The sequence below is a fragment of the Paralichthys olivaceus genome, chromosome 24 (assembly GCF_024713975.1).
Source record: "Paralichthys olivaceus isolate ysfri-2021 chromosome 24, ASM2471397v2, whole genome shotgun sequence".
Taxonomy (NCBI): Eukaryota; Metazoa; Chordata; class Actinopteri; order Pleuronectiformes; family Paralichthyidae; genus Paralichthys; species Paralichthys olivaceus.
This window is the reverse complement of record NC_091116.1, coordinates 12,737,516-12,755,946: the sequence shown is the minus strand read 5'-3', so window position 1 is coordinate 12,755,946 and position 18,431 is coordinate 12,737,516. Positions and strand designations below refer to the sequence as shown.

The 18,431-nt window shown below is 46.0% G+C and overlaps 2 protein-coding genes across 2 annotated transcripts; both read right to left on the bottom strand.

The window, feature by feature from the left end:
- Nucleotides 1-545: 545 nt before the first annotated feature.
- On the bottom strand, nt 546-7,236 carry LOC109645530 (calcitonin gene-related peptide type 1 receptor). Its single transcript, XM_020111148.2, has 14 exons — nt 7,117-7,236; nt 6,915-6,949; nt 6,295-6,436; nt 4,129-4,179; nt 3,898-4,036; nt 3,701-3,811; nt 3,401-3,513; nt 3,234-3,325; nt 2,870-3,150; nt 2,722-2,782; nt 2,581-2,644; nt 2,282-2,500; nt 2,099-2,140; nt 546-1,948 (listed from the first exon to the last, which is right to left on the bottom strand). Exons 1-14 carry the CDS (start codon nt 7,234-7,236, stop codon nt 1,742-1,744), a joined length of 1,677 nt encoding a protein of 558 aa, XP_019966707.2. The 3' UTR covers nt 546-1,741.
- A 1,581-nt stretch (nt 7,237-8,817) lies between these two features.
- fam171b (family with sequence similarity 171 member B) lies at nt 8,818-16,663 on the bottom strand. Its single transcript, XM_020112184.2, has 8 exons — nt 16,313-16,663; nt 15,388-15,621; nt 13,993-14,085; nt 13,495-13,653; nt 13,216-13,386; nt 13,005-13,121; nt 12,793-12,916; nt 8,818-12,595 (listed from the first exon to the last, which is right to left on the bottom strand). Exons 1-8 carry the CDS (start codon nt 16,524-16,526, stop codon nt 11,272-11,274), a joined length of 2,436 nt encoding a protein of 811 aa, XP_019967743.2. The 5' UTR covers nt 16,527-16,663; the 3' UTR covers nt 8,818-11,271.
- Nucleotides 16,664-18,431: the final 1,768 nt, after the last annotated feature.

Sequence of the window (18,431 nt, the reverse complement as noted above, 5' to 3'; positions counted from 1 at the left end):
GCTGCACGTCGACGCTCCTGGGTTTCGGCTTTAGAGGAAGCGTGTGGCATCCCGACGCACACAGGATGCACCACCGTCTCTCGTGTGGATGGAACAGGATTTGGTTAAAGTCGTGGGGGGGTGGGGGGGGTTCGGTGCTGTAACGACGTCAAAATGTTGGGAGGGGATCTCTGAGGATTTAGGTATAAGTAGTAACTATGATTAACGGCCACGCACACACATGCTCCTCATCATCGTCCGCTCGCTCCATTAGCAGCTCCTCCGTCTCAAACTTAGAGATTCAGCACTTTTCCTCTGGGACTTCCTCGCTGAACCTGTTCACATATAAGTTGGACGAGGAACAGACACCAGCACGCCCTTCTTTGTCTGGAAACAATATTCATTTCAGTGGGAAATGTTTTCTAAGGTCAGACGAGGAAATCCCACCCTTAATTAAATACGGTGGAGGGGAAAAAGAATATTGTCTTCCTTTTGTCTTTGTGGAGAATAAAACAAAACCATTGGTAATTTAGAAAAACTCCCAAAAACAGACTCTTTGTCCCGAATGTCATTTAAAAACACTAGTTTTATTTACAGCATTATCACTTCAGTATAAACAAGCGTCATCACAGACTATAGTACAAAGTGAAACACACCTTTGTGTTTTATATACACACTGTTCAACACCAGCGTTCATTCGTGACAAATCTGTGATAAAATATTGTTCTTTCGTGAGCCGAGGTTGAAAGCTCGGGAGAAATATAAAAAGTGAACCTTGACTGTGAAATCCTTTAATATTTAATACACCTGCGATTTTGAGAAGTCATCTTTTCTTCTATGTCTAAGAAATCTCATGTAATCATCCAGAAATATTCAGGTTCCATCGCTTTTAGATGATAAAACTTATTTCCTCTTCCTGCGACCTCCTCGTCTAACGCTTGGCAGGAAAGCAAATAAGTTTCCGGAACCTGAAACTGTTCCTCTCGGTGATTTTTGATCCATTGATCGATGTTACGATAAGTTCTCGGAGCTGCAGAAGAGGCCGCTCTGAGACGCCTGCGGCTGAAGACTGAAACCAGCAGCTCTTCACTCGTCAGGGTCCAGAGGTGACGGCCGATCGGTTCGAGTCAGTTCCTGCTGATTTAACTCTTCATGCGTGATAATGAAACCTCACTAATGTCTAAATATAAAGCAGTGATTGAAAGTGTTGCTTTGAGCTCATGTTTCTCATTAATTGTTAAACTTGAATAAAAAACACGCTGCACATAAATAGAAAACTCAAAAGTGGCTGAAGCAGAAATGGCCTCCGATGTGGATCGGATCGGTAACTGTCGGACAAGCTTCATCTTCGCTGCTGGAGCTCGACGACTCCAGCTCCTCAACGTCTGCATGAACCAAAGAGAAGGAGTTCTGCAGAGAAAGTTCTGCTCCAGATCGTCACGACTTCTCTCTTCGCACGATCGTAACCATCAGCTCTTCACGTTTATTCCACACGATGCAGAAAAGTCTTAAATCCTCGTGTTGGCGTCGTATTTTCAGGCTGGTTTATTCGTTGAGTCTTCCTCGTGTTTGATAACTTCAAATATTCACCGGATCTTTGGTCCCACACCTCGTCTGTTTGTGTGATATTCATGAGAGAAAAAAAAAGAAAAGTGTTCGAGTGGATTTGTTTTCTGCTGAGAGACGGGAAAACGTCGGAATGAATCATTTGTCGTGAACACTAGCATAACTCCAAAAAATAAAAATCTCAAGCGCCGAGGTTTCACACGAAGGGGCTGTCCGATCTGAAAATGTCCGGGTAGCTCTTGCTGTTCATGTGCTCGGTGTGGCTCTCTATGCTGTAGCAGCGGTGCACCTCTGTCAGAGACGACGCCACGTAGGAGGCCGAGCGGAAGAAGTCGGCGTTGGCGAACGTGCCGGCGAACTGCATCCGCTGCTGGTTCCAGTGTCTCCGCAGGACGCTCTGGACCTGGAGACCGAAAACAACAGGGTCGTCACGTGAAGTAAAATTCATCTGTTCACATGTGAAGTTCAATACCCGGAAACTTTTACCTCTCAACATCAAATCTTGAGATATGAGATACTCGTAGTAACATTCTGAATTACGCTGATTACTCACCTCCCCGTTGAAGAAGCAGAATATTGTAGAAACCAGGAGACCCTGCACGTGAAGGGGAAATGAAATCAGTAAAAGAAATACACAAGAAGGAAAAACCTCCTGCACAGTAACGTCTCTGTGGATTCAATCTAAACTCTCGTTAATACAACTGTCAATGCATCCGACCATGCACCTCCTCCTGACCTGGTAGTGCATGAGGATCTCCATGATGTACATGTAGATCTCAGTGATCCAGTGCTCCTGGGGCTTGTAGGGTAACAGGACGAACTGGATGCCGAGCAGCGGGATGAGGATCAGCGTGGCCCTCACCGCCCTCATGTACAGGCTGGACTCGGCCTGGTGCGTCACCCTCAGCTTGGTGATGAGAACCCGCACGATGTTCAGGAGGAAGAAAAGGTTCACCTGGAAAAAGATGCCGATTTAAAAGGTTCGAAAGTCGCACGTGTGTGCGATGGTGCAGGGGGTCAGAGTTCAGCTCTTACCACCAGCGCAGCACACATGGGGCCATGGATAATGTACAGCAGGGACGTCGGACTGATCCAGCATCTGTGAAAGCAGGAACCAGATCAGCTCAGTGATACGTGAAATACACAAGTTTCCCACAAGGATGAAAGAAGACTCACTTGTCGTCGTAGTAAAAGTGACGAGCTATGCAGTAAACCACTGCAGGCATGAGGGGAAATCCTGAAAAAAATCAAAGCAGAGCATCGAGGAGATCCGAGCTTTAAGTCACATGAACGTGCAACAGTGCAAATGGAAGTGCTTACTCACCCCAGCCCAGCATGTAATACCATATGAGGTGTTGTTTCTCTGCGAACACGGCCACGACGATGAGCGTGTGCAGGTAGATCCCCTCGCACAGCATCCAGAAGTAGTTGCAGCTCAGCAGGTACATGTGGATGAATATGACCAGCTTACAGCTCACGGAGTCGTTGTTGTTGTGTCCCGGTTTGTCCTTCAGCGTGTTCAGCATGACCACGGTGATGACGGAGTTCAGCACGAACGAGAAGAAGAGGTTTTTGTGGAGAGTGATCCTCTGGCAGCTCAGACTCCTGAAGGCCGAAAAAATTAAAGCTTTACTAGCCAGTGGCTCCGAACACAAACACGATGCATGGTGAAGTACAGTCACACTCACTTAAAGTAGAAGAAGATTCCCAACGATATGAGCAGAGACACCAGCGACAGTCCTTGACCAATCATCACCAAGTAGAAGTGGGACATCGCCACCTGAAACAGAACCGACATGTCTTCAAACGTCCTCTGCAGATACTCAGGACATGGGCAGGATTTCTTCCCGCTCACCTCGTTGTGGTGCGTCGTGTTGCGTTGGCAGTTCGTGAAGTTCGTCCACGTGCGGTTGCTGTCCGGGTGACGCCACCACTCGCCCTCCTCCGTGCACATTTTGGACACCATCTCTGTAAACAGAGCTTGGGTTAGTGAAAAGCAAAAAGTGCTGCAAAGATTTTTTAATATGAAGTTAAAGGTTGAAGGTTTTTTTCTAGTTTTCAAAAGTTTGTTTTTTTGAATTTGATTCGTTTGAGACGTCATGATTGACAGGAAATGGAACACGTGGAGCCTCTGGACAGAAATCAAACCATTCACCACTTGAGTCAAAGTCATTGTAGAAGTCTGGACAGTTCTGCTCTGTCCTTTTTCCGGCTTTGGTTCTGCTCCAACACAGCCACCCGTCCCACGTCGCGTTGCACGTGAGCCCTGGAGACAGCAGAGGGACACGGGGGTCACATGACACCAGGTGTGAAGAATACCAATCCACGACCTTTGACCCGCCCGCTCCTCACCTTTGGCTTTGGACGAATGCGACTCTCGACTGATCATCTGGAAACATTCGTACTGGGCCCTGATGATCTGGTTCTGTGAGTGGATTCCGTGCTTAGCGTTCTCCTGGTGTTCAGCCTCGGCGCTCGACGCCACCAGCAGCTGTTTTCATGCAGCATCCAAAACGCACAATGAGAATAATGCAACTGTGCAAATACACCAAACATTTGAACCGCCACGTTTGAAGGGTTTACCTGATCGAAGGAGAACAGCAGCAGGAGAAACGTCACCCACCTCACGTCCATCTGTGCAAAACAAAAAGTGGAATAACTTTCCAATACTTTGTTTCTGAGCCGGAAAACACACACGGACCAAACTGTTAGCTGCATCAGCCCGAACGTTATTTTTATGTTTCTCTGGAAGTTATTTTTACACAATTCGGAGGAACAGGTAAAAAAAAAAAAAACTGCAGCTCCGACCCAAATAGTTTCCCCCAGAGCTCAATAAGAATAATGTTTCCTGACTCGCAGCAGCTGCTAACATGATCCAACCCTGGCTGTGCTGACAGCAGCTGCATTCAGCCTCCGCTAGTTCACGTGCGGCGTCACACCCCCACACAATGAAATGGGAAACTGCTCCTGTACTTGTTCATTTTCTGAATTTCAAAGTTTAAATGTGTGTTTTCTTATTGAAAATGACTCAAATTCAAACTCTGAGATGCTGGTTTGTTTGTATATATGAGAGGCTGGAAGGGATTTGTAAATTAGGAGCTTTATGTTTTAAATTGTGCATTATTGATTGATTGATTGATTGATTTTACTGTATGCACACAGAAGTACCAAACCCTCGTGAGCTTATTAGACTTTATTCCAACTTCTTTCCAAAACCTTGCGAATAAAACCTGCTGCAACAAAACTTCCCCTCTAAAAAGAAACATCCCTCGTATCACAACAGGACAGTCAAACAATAAATGAACCTTTTTCCCAGAGCTCACACATCGATGGACTTTAAAAAAGAGTTCTGTCCTCTCAACTTATTACCTTGATTTACACAGAACATCAGAGTACATCTCTCTGTCCATGCTCCCTGTGCTGCAGACCCATGTTTTTAATTTGGGGGCGGCAGCTCTCTCCTGTTTGTACAAGGGGGTTAAACATGTGGCCTCTCGCTTCCTCTGTTCTCCACACTTCCTTCCTGCATGCTTATTATGCACGTTGAGCCAGTTTAAGGTGCAGCCACAAGACGCCAATAAAACAAATGCAGCTGCAAACGGTATTTACAATATTAGTAATAATGATGCAGAAAGAGAAGTTTTAAAAGTGTGGGTTTCCAGTCCTGCTGTGAGCTCATCTTCCCACAGATGTGTCTCCAGATGTGTCCTGCCGAGGATGAAGAGGCGTGGGAGCCGCGGCAGCGACAGATGTGGAGACAAAGGTGATTATACATCAGAGGGGTTCGCTCACTCTAAACATATTTAATGTGTTTTAGCAAGAGAAAGAGGTTTCGTAGATTCACAGTTTAATGCAAAGTGGAATGAAAACAACATTTGAATGAAACAAGCACATGAGTGGCCTTTCTGACCCCGTCACATTAAGAGCGCGGGTTTTTAACACAATGCCAAATCATACATCATCTTAAAAAGCCTGAATATTGTAGAAGATGCTTGTGACTAAGCTGTTGCATAATTAAATGTAAGAAGATCTAATGAGTTGAGTTTCTGCAGCATGTGCGTGAAGACCTGCTGTGATCTTCATGTATATTTTATCACCAGCTTGACGTTGACTCCTGCTCTTTCTCATTTCAAATAAAAAAAAAACACTTTTAAAATGACAGTGACACACAACAACAAGGCCTTCATTCATTTCCTGCTCCGCTGGCTGTTAACACGGGAAATCTTTGTCACGTTATAAGATTAATATCTTCTCGAACACACCCAGAGACGCACATCACGGCTCCACACAGACACACAATAACTCATGGAGAAGTCACTCCCTTGTTGTGTGAGCCATCTGTGTCAGAACTCTCCGATTCTCACACTTTTCCCTGAGACGAGTCTTTTATTGGAAACACATTGGTCGAGGAAATCCCTCTTCACCTCTTTTTGTCGCCCCTGTGGGCAGATGTGTTTTTTTTGTAGGTTAAAGATGTTTATGTCAGGAGGGAGAAATCTTAATAAGTCAGGCTTTAATGAGACAAACTGTAAAATACACATTTAAAAAGGTGATTACACGTCAGAGGCGTCTCTTTGAGGGATGCTGCTGTTTTTTTAGATGTAAAATTTGTAGTATATTATATATATTAAATGTTACTTCAGAACATTTAGCGTCAAGACTAAAATGTATGATTCAATAAAACCACATTGGACCTGTCGTCAGCATCACCAGCATGAATCAAACTGTGGAGTGATGAAAGAGACTCACCTTCTCAGAAGCAGAAGAATAAAAGAAATCAGTGTTGTCCAGTTGTTGAGGAGAATAAATCCTGTGAGTGTGTGAGTCGTCCTTCAGTCTGCGTCTGCTCACAACAGAGTCAGCAGCAACAGTGAGCCTGATAAAGACCGAGCTGTGGATGACATCACGTGTTGTCTTATGTGGAGCCAGAGGGACATTCCCACAATGCAGTGCACATTAGAAAGACTTCATTAGATTCGATCGTTTTTAAGATGTATAGGTTAAGATAAGATGAAATCACATAAGATAAAGTAAGATAAGAATTTTAAATTATGGGTTTATATGAGATCTGCAATAATCTACTTTCTGTAACTCGATGTGTTTTCACGTGTCTCGCTTGGAGAGAAATAAGTGAGGAAAGTTGATTTTTATCTTTCAAACATATTTTTCTAATCGGTAGATCGACAGAGCAGGCAACTGGAATATATATAATATTTATTTTAAAATAGAATTGTTCCTGAGAGAAAGAGTAAACAATAAGTTTAAGACAAAACCTTTTATTTAAAACTAATAAAGTGCTAAAACGATTAACAGCTAAAAATACAAACGACAGTATTTGATAGTAGCTGGTAAGTAGGCAGGGTACTCACCACAGGGAGATTCTGTCGCAGCTTGTCCCACTGGGCTATAAAGGAATAGAACCAATTCATTTCAATGGGTTCAACTTGACAGAGGTGAGAACGACATGAATGAATCTAACGATGGACAGTGAAGCAGTCAGTTGTCGAACAATGTACAAATCATGGACTATTCACACAAGAGGGACACAGTTCAACATAGATCAATTAAGACCTGACGATGGAGGTGAACCGGTTCAGGCCAAGCAGCAGTCTGGAACTTCTTCTGGAACTTCGTCTGGAACTTCTTCTGGAACTTCTTCTGCAACGATGAAAACATGGTGGACATAAACATCTTACATGATCTATGGCCGACCTCTTCACCATGGGGCTAGAGAGATCTCAACCACACATCAGAGCCCCCCCCCCCCCCCACATCTACAGGACTGATTGATTGTCCTCACCTGTCCTCATAAGAAAACTCCATCGAACCACCTACAGAGGGCAGTGTTCTCCCCTTCATGTCAGCCCTCACATAAGTTTCATATAAAGAAACTAATCTTAGAACCAGAGGTTTAATATTTGTTTTCGTATTTTCATCAAAAAAAATAATCAAGCAAGTGACAAATCTTTATTTTTCCATATGAAAAGAGAAATTAATTATTAAATGAATGAATACGGGTCATCCAAGAATATTGTCAAAAATACTTCATAGATAATAATTTATATTAATATAATATATACATAAAGTTGTATTCCGTGGCAACAGCACCATCTGCTGGCTGAGAGTCTCCATGGCAGCGGTCTGGTTGCCATGGCTACGGCGTCCCCTCTCCCCTGGAGTCCAGAAGAAGAGGAGGAAGAAGAGGAAGAAGAAGAGGAAGAAAAAGAAGAAGAGGAGGAAGAAGAGGAGGAAGAAGAGGAAGTAGAAGAAGTAATCTGTTGTGATGTGTTCTACAAACATTTTGATTCACGAAGTTAAAACTCACCTGCAGAGTCTTTCATGTTTCGTCTTTCACGTTAACACGTTGATCGTTTCACTAGTTTTCCTTCACGATGCTCATGTTTCGTGTTTTCACTTTCTGAACAAGTTCACCGGGAGTTTGAAACGACTGACCGTCCTTTTCCCGACCTCACATCAGAAACACCTCCTCCAGATTCATTTCAACTCGGACTTGTTGAGAGACTGATCTCGGAGGTTCACAACCAACCCAAAGCTTCGCTGGATGGAAAACGACCCCCCCACCCCCCACCCCTGCTCCTGGGGCCTCGGGGCCCGAGCCGTCCCGGGGCCCGGAGGCTGGAAGTGTCTGCCGGAAGCCCAGGATGTGCGTCCCATCTGTCAGGAGGAGCGGCTGGAGAAAACACTGCCGGTGTCTTGCTGCAGGTGTGTGTTGGCGGCCGGGGTCGTGCCGGGGTCAGAGTTTCAGTACAGTCATGTTTCAGAGTGATGTAAGATGCTCTGGTCAGCTCTTTATTCCCCCTCTGACCAGAACATGACCTCGCACAGAGCGGTCCAGCACGTTCAGCTGTGGACGGAGAGCACGTTCGGCGGAAATCAACAGCACAGATTTTTAGGATGTAATAAAACCAGGCTCAAATCTCCTGATATCCTCAGAACAGGACGCATCTTTCAATCACAACCTCATCATGTGGAAAGTTTTGTGGAGTTTCTGTCCTCGTCTCTCTCTCAGGGTCAACAACGTGGCAACAACGTCCACGTCTCGTGCGTGAAGGTGTGAGGCCACGAGGAGACGGTGAAGTGTCCTCTGACCAGAACCAGCTCTCACTGCCGCCGAGGCCTTTCCTGCACCTGAGAGCTGCAGCTCAGGAGAACATCACTAACTTCTCAAGCCAAGACGGAGAAACTGAGCTGCTCTTGACGAGCACAGCTCACAGGAAGTTACTTCGGAAAGTAAAAGCTCCTGAACAACAGTTGGTATCAAGTAGGTTTATTAATTAATGTGCACAAAAAGGCAAAGACTAATAACACGACCATCACTAAACACAAGAGGTGGGAAGAAAGAAACAACCCGTGATGCTGAATGTGTCGACACACGAGGAGCTCACAACAGAACCAATCAACACGAGTACATTCAGCGAGGTCACTTTAAAGGGGCGTGACGGTCGGGACTCCTCGTCGTCCCCGCTGGACGTAAACTGGGACGAGTCGCTGGGGATTCGTTCACTCACTGAAATGATTTAAGTGCTCGACTTGTTGCTACAGTTAAAAATACAAAGCTCGGGAATTTTTTTTTTTTTTTTTTTTTTTTTTTAACACTCCCACAAAAAGGCACCGGGCCTAAAGATGAAAATAAAGAATCCACATTTAAAAACACAAGAGAAGAAGAACACAGACCTTCGCTGCTCGATGGAGGACAAACAGCAGAAATCAAGTAAAGTCACATGATACATAAGATGATTTATGTTTTACTATTTACACAGAAAGAAAACACAGCGTATGAAACGTGGCGACAGAATCGAGGCTCGTACATAGAAAATGAACTCAGCGTTGAAAAAAGTTGGACCGTGAAGGAAGACTAAATATGGCAAAATTGTTGCTGCACTTTATTTTGAATTCATGATAAATATTGCTCGTGGAACCTTTTTTTTTTTTTTTTTTTCCTCGTATTCATATTTTTTATCCTAAACTTTTATTACAAATGGGCGATGACATCACTTTGTTGTAATTGTAGTATTTACACTCTTTTGAGTTTCTGGGAATGTTGAGTCGTGTTCCAAATGGGTTCAGGTTAAAAAAAAAAAAAAATTATTACAAATGTATTAGAACCAAGTAAGAGCAGGTGTAATATTGAACATTGAAATATTGACCTGAAGGTGGCGCTACATGAAAAGTAAAGAGTTTCGCAGGGTGAAAATAAAGGAAGTTTAATTATCTGGATTTTAAACCTAAAAACGTCTACAGGTTTTAATTATGTTGACGATCATTTAACGCTTCTTCAATCGTGTTTAAAATGACTTCTGTTGGAGACGCATCGTTTGTAAAGTCTCTGTTTTGTAGTTCTTTTAACGAGATATTAGCACGCTGTAATAAAACTACAAGCTCGACCGAGACTCTAATTTTCCTTCATATCTGTCGTTGTGTAAATTTTATTGGCGACGGCCTTAAAAAGTCTTAAATTCTACGTATTAAAATCTGTAGAAACCCTAAAAAGAGATGAATTCATAGGAGACGTTTGTGTTTGAGAACTAAACTTCACGGAGACTACGTCGAACAGTTCTACTTACATGTTCAGCCTCACTGTTAAATTTAAACCTTCATTTGAAAAATACTTTAAAAACCAACATTCTCTCTTCAAGCAAAAAAAACAAAACAAAGTCAAGCTGATCAGCCGGTAAATATTTGTCTGTTCGTGTCAGTTTCATTGAAACGGGCGATAAAAGTGAATCTTACAAGGCACCGACTGCAGCGGCGTCGTTAGGAAAATAGTTGCAGGGGGAAAACACACGATCCAGTCACACTAATTAATTCATCATCTTGTGCCTGTTCTCGTCGGTGCCCATGGATGTGGTGAAAAATATTATTTAGATATTTAAAAGTAGTCCTGGGTTGGTTTCTTTATATATAGTTACTGAGTTCTAATCGGCAGCACGACGCTCACGTCAGTGAGGTGAATCATTCAGTCTCTTATTGATCTAATGACGTCAAATGAAACATTCATTTTCATGCACTCTTACACAGCTGTAGGCGTAAAAACCTTGAATATCAGGTGTGATTAAAAACGGCAGCTTAGCTTTTACAACGTACATCGGTGCTCGGAGGGAGTCGGTCACGGGCGGAGAGTTAAAGCTGAATTAGTTCACGGACAAACAGAGAAAAGCTGACGAAGCGTTTCACGTCACCAGATCGGATCTGAGTCCGGAGGATCCAGACAAGATGTCAGCGCTACAGACCGGGGAAGCTTCTGTGTCGTGTTGGGTTTACAGCAGGCAGTTATGGTGAGAGGATATAAGTGCACTACACGTCGAGCTGTACCTGTGTCCAACCCTCCGGACTGAAACACCGTGCCTCTGTGACTTCACGTGTTGTGGCTACAGGCAGTAAGAAGGCACCCTCTTTAGCGCCAGCACTGTGGGATAACGTGTTCGCACGGACATGTTGCTGTGAAGAATCTCGCTGGTGATCTTCAGACATCGGGGGGAGGAGGAGGAGGAGGAGGAGGAGGAGGAGGAGGAGGAGGAGGAGGAGGAGGGAGACGTGACGTGGAACCTGCTCTGTTCCTTCAGCTAGCTCATGAGTTCTTTGGCAAAGTTGCACAGCGATAAGGAAACAACAACGATGCCTGTGTAAAGCTCGCTCTGGGTTAAACAGCTGATGGGACACTAGGAAAAGAAATCACAAAGCTTGTGTGGATGTACGAGCCGCGCTCTAACTCCGCTTGGTGACAGGTCTCCCCTCGCGGACGTGCTTGGCACTCCTCTTTTCCGCCTTCACCCTCTCCCTCACCTTCCTCAGGCGCCGTGGAGGAGGCGTCCCCCTGGACTCGCTGTCCTCCTGAGCGCTGGACGTGTCCATCCCATCCCTTTCCTCGGGGATGTTGGGAATAGCCCCACTGCTCCCGTCTAAAATGTTCCTCAGGGAGGGGTCCTCGGGGGTGCAGGTAGCAGTGGTGCCACTCTCACTGCTGCTCAGGTCCTGTTCTTCGCCGTAACGTGCCGCTCGGCCGTGGTGCGGCAAGGACGAGGCCCTGAACGACGGCCGGTCGCGCTCCGTCTCGCGGATGTTCTGCAGAGGCTCGTTCATGTCCACCCCAGAGTCCAGGCTGGTGTCGTTGCTGCTCGGCGGGCGGTGGCGGCTCTGGAGCTCGATGATGGAGTGGCGAACCTGTGCGGCCGGCTTCCCATCCAACGAGACGAACCAGGCTCTGGCGTGAGACGAAGACGACTTGCCCCGTGTCAGCTCCAGCAACGTGCGCTCTGAGATCCCCTGCAGCTCACTGGGCACACCATGCCCCCCGCTGAACGCCTCCATTCCAGCCGCCTCGTTCAGAGTCCCGGGCACGGACACGGAGGACTCCAGGAGGTTACTGTAGCGCCCCCACACGCCAGCATTCGGGCCTTGGCCTTGAGGAGGCGTCTCCAGAGGCTGCGGCCCGTCTTGGCTGCTCTGCTGTGGGCTGCCTCCACCCTGGGAGTGGTGGTGAGGGACTTTGGGAAGAGTCTGGGTGTAGCTGTCTTTACTCGCAGGCTCTGAGTGAGCGTCGTACTCGACTCCGTTGCGGGGGAAGGTGGCGGACTTGCAGCCCGACAGCTGCTGCTCCTGAGCACTGAAAAGCTCTGGGGCCTGGATAATGGCCAGCGGCTGGTTGTAGATGTGAACCAGCTTATCTGGAAAGAAGTTGTCGGAGTTCATGTTGGCCCGGTTCTGCTCCGACTTCTCCCGCAGCCGAGCCACCTCCTCACTGTTGATGTAGTGCGGCGGCGGCTGCGAACCTTTCATCCGATCCGAAGCGATGTTCTGGTAAAGAGAAGCCGCCGCGTGACTCCCTGGATCCTCCACGTAGATGTTGAAGTTGGCTTTGTGCCGCGGCGTGGAGGAAGGGTCGCACTGGACGCTGCAGGACGCGAGGCTGTTGTCGCCGGATCGGAACAACAAACCCTCCTCCATGTGGGTGGAGGTGGTCTGGTCTTTCTTCACGACCGTGAGTTTGGAGAAGCGAGCTCTCCTCCTCCTGGGTTCCCGGTGCGAACCTCTGAGACAGAATTGAATCAAGACGGTGAAGTTTTACACGTCTGCTTTGAGTTGAGACTTTACAATCTTTACGTTTTTATTTTGAAATAATTGCGTTATTCTACATTTGACTTTAAGATAATTCTGAAATATCAAAATCTGGAAATGTTCACTTGCTGAAAACTCAACCTCGCTGTTCACATGTCTGAGATCTCTCACCCGCAGTGACACAGCAGCAAACACAGGAATCCGATGACGACAGCCAGCGTTCCTCCCAGCATTCCGATCAGCAGGTAGGTGTGGTATGAGAGGAAATCCAACGTGCTTCCATGTCCCAGAAAATCTGAATTCATACACATTTATGAGTTAAGCTGCTTCTCCAACTGTATTTCCGTGTTTGTATCTGTAATATTTGAAGTTGGTCATCGTACCGTTTGAGGAGGGCAGGGGTGCTGCGACCCAGAAGCCCAGATGGGAAGCGGTGTACGTCCAAACAAGTTCGATTCCCACTTTCTTCACTATTCCAAGACCCTGATTCTCCCAAGCACCTTCAAACAGAGAGTTTATTAGTTGTACATAAACAATAATTGTCTTTGCATGTGTTAACTAATCTGACTCTGTAGCGCTCCTCTCTAATCTTACCCGTCTTCAGGTTGAAGGCCCAGGCCGGCACAGTGTCAGACGCCCGCAGGTGGGTGTTGTGCCCCAGGGGGAGGCTGATTTGAATGGGACCTCGAACCTGGAGCTCCTCGTCCCCCGAGTACAGCAGGACACTGACGGCCGCCACCGCCTTCAGCTCTATGCTCCTGAACCCTGCAGATAAAAACACAAGTACAGCATTTATATTTAAAACTGTGTTTGAATCGTCCAGACTGGGAGGAAACTGGCTTCATCATTTATGAGGCCTCAGTTAACGCTCACCTGATTTGTTGCTGATGATGCCGGGAGTGCAGTTGCCACAGTCTTTTGCTAGATGGTGCTGTGGCACAGTCAGGTAGGCCTTCACCGTCGACATGTTGCTCTCATCGGAGACGGTGAGGAGGTTCTTGGGGAATTTAACCTTCGGCTGGGACGAACTGTCTGTGAGAAGGAGGTGGGGAGTTAGAAAACTAAATCTGGACTCACATGAGGAGTATGTGGACGTACATCAGTGATGACCTCACCTGGACTGTAAACACCCAACACCATCTTTTCTACTGAAACAAGAACCTCAGAATATACTTCTCCTTGATAGCCCTGAGTGGTTTGCTCATTTTTATTATTTTTATCCAAACAGGAAGTGATACGTAACTCAATACGTCCCTCTATCAGAAACGCTGTTTGGATTTTAATGTGATTTGTTGTCTTGCTTATTGTGAAGCACTTTGTCCTTCTGTTGCGAAAGTATATATAAAAGAATAAAAAGTATTGTAAACGTACCAGGTAACTTCCTGGTGATGAGCACCGAGTCTTCAAACAGCCACACGTTGCCCTGACTGTGAGGGAGCAGGAGCAGCGTCACCGCAGAGAAAACTGAGAGAAACAGCAATAATCCAGATGTTGAATGACAGCGACTACATTTCAAAGATCCACTGGTGCAAATGTCTTGAGGCATTTTTAGAAAATAAACATGTGGAATGTTTAGTTTAAGATATTTTATAATAATTTAAGCTCTAATGAGCACAAACTAGAGTGACACTCAGTAGAATTCGTACCTCCGTCCTCCACTGAGGCTCAACAGTTGACTTAATTAAAACAAGCCTTATGAAAAAACAATTTCCCCTTTAAAACCACCTTTAAACCCAAACAATCCATTTCTATTTGGACCTCATTGATTCACTGTCTTTAATATTGTGTCTAATGCTAAAGAAAGTAAAACAAATCTGCACCAAAGTTCAGTGGATTCTTCCGCGATCGTGTTATTATTAAAACATAAAAGCTGTTTAGTGCCTTGTAGTTGTGCACTTGAACCAGCAGATGGCGCCACCAGCTGCTGCCTGTTTTTTTTTAGGGTTCAGCAGCACAAAGGGGAGGGGCCTCTGATGATGCAGAGCAAAGCACAGATGACACTGGTTTATTTTATTTATCCCTCACGACACCTGCTCCCCCTCTGCTCCCCCTCTGCTCCTCCTCTGCTCATCTCCGAGCAGCAGGAGGACGTGGGGACATGAACAATGGAGTCAGACCCAGACCCCCTTCTCCTCCTTCTCTTTCTTATTTACACCAGGCATGAGAGTGGTGTATCCCCCACCCCACCCCCCCTCTGCCTGTGATTCTGTGCAGGACAAAGACAGTTTGCTGAGGCAGGGAGACGCTGACCCTCCGCTCTCCTGCCGCTCCACACGATCAATAAAAGGACTGTAGGACACGGTGTTCAGTGTCAGTTCACTGCTTCCTGGTGAACAAGCCTCAGTGACACGGCGTATGTTTGCAGACAGTTTCATTAATATCTAATGACTATGAATGATGCAGAGGGTGTGTGGCTAATGATACAGAAAAACTGTGTGTGGTGTTTGTCAACCTTTAACTTCCTCCTCATTATTCTATTCGTGCTACAACCACACATGTCTCCATGGAGCAACGTGCCCTTGAGCAAAGCACTAGTACTTAAGGCCTTGATTGTGTTTGTTCCGCAGACGGATCGATCCTCGTTTGAAAATCCTCTTTACCCTTCAAGATGAAGGTCAGAGGGGGCGGTGACCTGGACCTGGTCTTTTTAAAAGTGACCAGCTCTTGCATGAGGAGACCTTTAAGAACCTCGCTGCACTGCTCTAGTCTGTTCTCAGACACTGGACGGTTTGTTTTCTGCTCTTCCCAGAAGCCGTGACAACTCACTGGGTCTCTTTGTGGTGCTCCATGGCAGCGGGCTGGGTACGTAGCCTTCCTTGTTGCCCAGCAGGGTCAGACTGAGGCCCGGGCTGTAGAACACCCAGAGCAGAACCTCGCCTCTCTGCCCCGTCGCCACAGAGCTCCTCAGCGTGTGGTTCACGTAGACGTCCACCGAGGCCCCCGGCAGCGGCTGACGGGTCACCGCATCCCTCACCAGGACTCTGAGGGCGAACCGGGGCTCTGGAGGGGAGACACAGAGAGAGAGAGAGAGAGAGGGAGAGAGAGAGAGGGAGTCCTGTTAAATCTTCAAACATCATGCGCCTCTGCATGTGCTCCATCAGCATGCAGACCTTTCCCTCGCCATGAAAAAGTGATGAGGCCAGCACGGCGGAGAAAATAAACCCCAGTGACATCAGAGAGGAAGAGCTGCACTTTGCTGTTGATTCATCTCATCCAGGAAGTACCAGTGTTTTATTTTGCAGCTCACATTTCACTGCTCTCAGACCAGATGTAAACACTTTGCAGCAGTGAGGTCATCACTGTATCAGCAGAGGCTCATCACCTGCTGTAGATGAACCCCTTCACATTATACATCTTAATGCTGCACATTATATTCTGTTACCTACAGACCAGATTGAATCGTCATCGTGAGGCTTCAGAATTATTTAAGGCTTTTTACTTTGCGTCTTTTACTTTAATTGGTCGTTACCTTTAAAACCTGTGTTGTAGTCTGCCAGCTGCAGGAACACGAGGTTTTAAACAGTGTGAAGCACAGTGTTTATTTTAATATTTGATAAAACTCATTGAAATGAGAAATAACGTGTCCACAAAAACAAACCCTGTTGGACGCGTGCAGAGCAGACTGAGTCACGAGTCTGAGATAATTAACATCTTCTGGAACAATGAGCTGGAGGCCTTTGTTTCACTTCACCTTCTGTCCGGGCCGCGGGGCCGCGGGTGGGTCCCGGGGAGGTCGGGTCTACGACCGCGGCGTTGTCTCCATTGTCCCCGGGCGAGGAGGAGGGCAGGCCGCCGCCCTCCTCCGCCGCCGCCCTCGCCGCCTCGTCCAGGCAGCAGACGAGGAGCAGCGACGGCAGGAGGAGCAGCAGCGGCGGCGGCAGGAGGGAGCGTTCATTAGCGGGCATGGCGAGAGGGGGAGCGGGCTCACGGACATTACGGACCACGGAGAAGAACCGGGTCCGGTGATCGTTACGGCCTCATCCCCCCTCAGCGGCGGCGGCGGTGCGGACTCCCGCGGTCAGAGGATGCGCTGGTGCTGATGCTGGGCGTGTGTCAGATCGTCTTCCACACAGATGAGTCACTCGGTGGAGAAAAACCACGCTCATCAACATGAGAATTTCATCCCTGAATGGAAGGAATTCTCTTCTGTAGTTTTTTTATTTTTTTTATTTAATTTGTGTTTGTTGATGAGTCGATTGTTTGTTTACTTCTTTTTAATTGACAAATGAATTTGTGCCATTTACAGATTTAAAGTCGGTGCGCGTTGCCTCCGCTGTGGCCACGAAAGAACGACAGAGTGAGACGTCTTGATGTGTTGAACATCTTCGAGAAGACGGAAGATGCTCTGACATCATTGGGCTCTACATGGCGCCCCCTGGTGGTAACTCTAGTTACTCGGGTTTTTAATGTAGTTTAACTTTTTCTACGTGACAACACACACAACCCTCACCTCCAGCTGAACACACAGATATCTTTAATTCCACTTCCACTAAAAACATCGTGATGGAAAGTTCAAACATTCAAAGACCCACTAACACCTTCAGCACATGCAGGAACCAATGTTATTGGATTGACAGATATTTAAAAGGTGAAAAGTTTAGAAACTGCTTCTTAAGTTTCTCTCTTTCACTTCCCTTCACTGAACAACAGGTGTGGTTAGCTTGTGATGCTAGCTTAGCATAGCTTAGAATTGACGTGAGAAGCTAATGAGACGAGTTTTCCTCCAAAACACAAGTGAACAATGAAAAACGTGCAGCGACATGTCGAACACACAGAAGATCGAATAACTGTTGATATTTGAAACAGGATTCACCTCATGAAGATCTATGGGCTCCAGATCCAGGAAGTACCGACTGGCCAACAGGAAGAGGAGGAGTCCAATGGGATTTATCGAGAAGGGGAACTTGGAATATACCAAGTTAGACAGACTCGCGGGGGTGGAGTTTGTTTATGTTTTTATTAGTAATTCTATTTAAAGATTGAATGAGTGATTTGTCAGTTTGAAGATATTTTCATAAGTCAAATTAAAACCACACTTGACAAGTGGGATGATGCAAACTCATTTATATTAAAAGTCTGTACAAATAACTCAGCACCATCTTCTTTCCTGGAGTTTTTTTCTTTTTCATCATCCATCACACACACACACAGAACTATGTTCTATATGTGGCAATACCAGTTGAACTGCAAGTGGCAGATCTAGAGAATTGAACACCAACGCCACATTAGGACCTAAAGAATCTATTTTTACTTTAATTTCTCAGAGGGTTTCCCAAAAACCACCCATGCACAGGTAAATACACAAATGAATACAGGCACGAGTCATTTAACAATCTTTATTACTCACAATAAAATAATTTCTTTCTCATTATATTTCTCTTTTAAAAACAACAGTTCTTATTTCCACAGAATACAATATTAAGGTGCTTATGTACAGGTCCTCATTAGCGGCCGATGACGTGGCTGCACAACAGGTGCCGGTAAGGGGCGTGTCAAACACCTGCCGCGATCACCATGCTGAAATAAACAGACTGAGGGAAATGCAATATATATAAATATATATATATATATCTATATAAACAAAGAATTAAATATATAAAAAATAAAAATACTACGAGCATCAAGGGGAGGGATTGTGTAGCATGTCTATAGTAGCTGCCTAGCTAAAGATTTGTGTATGCTCTGCAACGATGTGCATCATATAGAAGTCAACCTGATCCCAGGGGCAGCCATGTTGTGTAGTAAAATCGCCATGGAAACTGTTGCTGCTTAAAAACCTCCTTTAATGATTTTGGTGGGGGCAACCATCA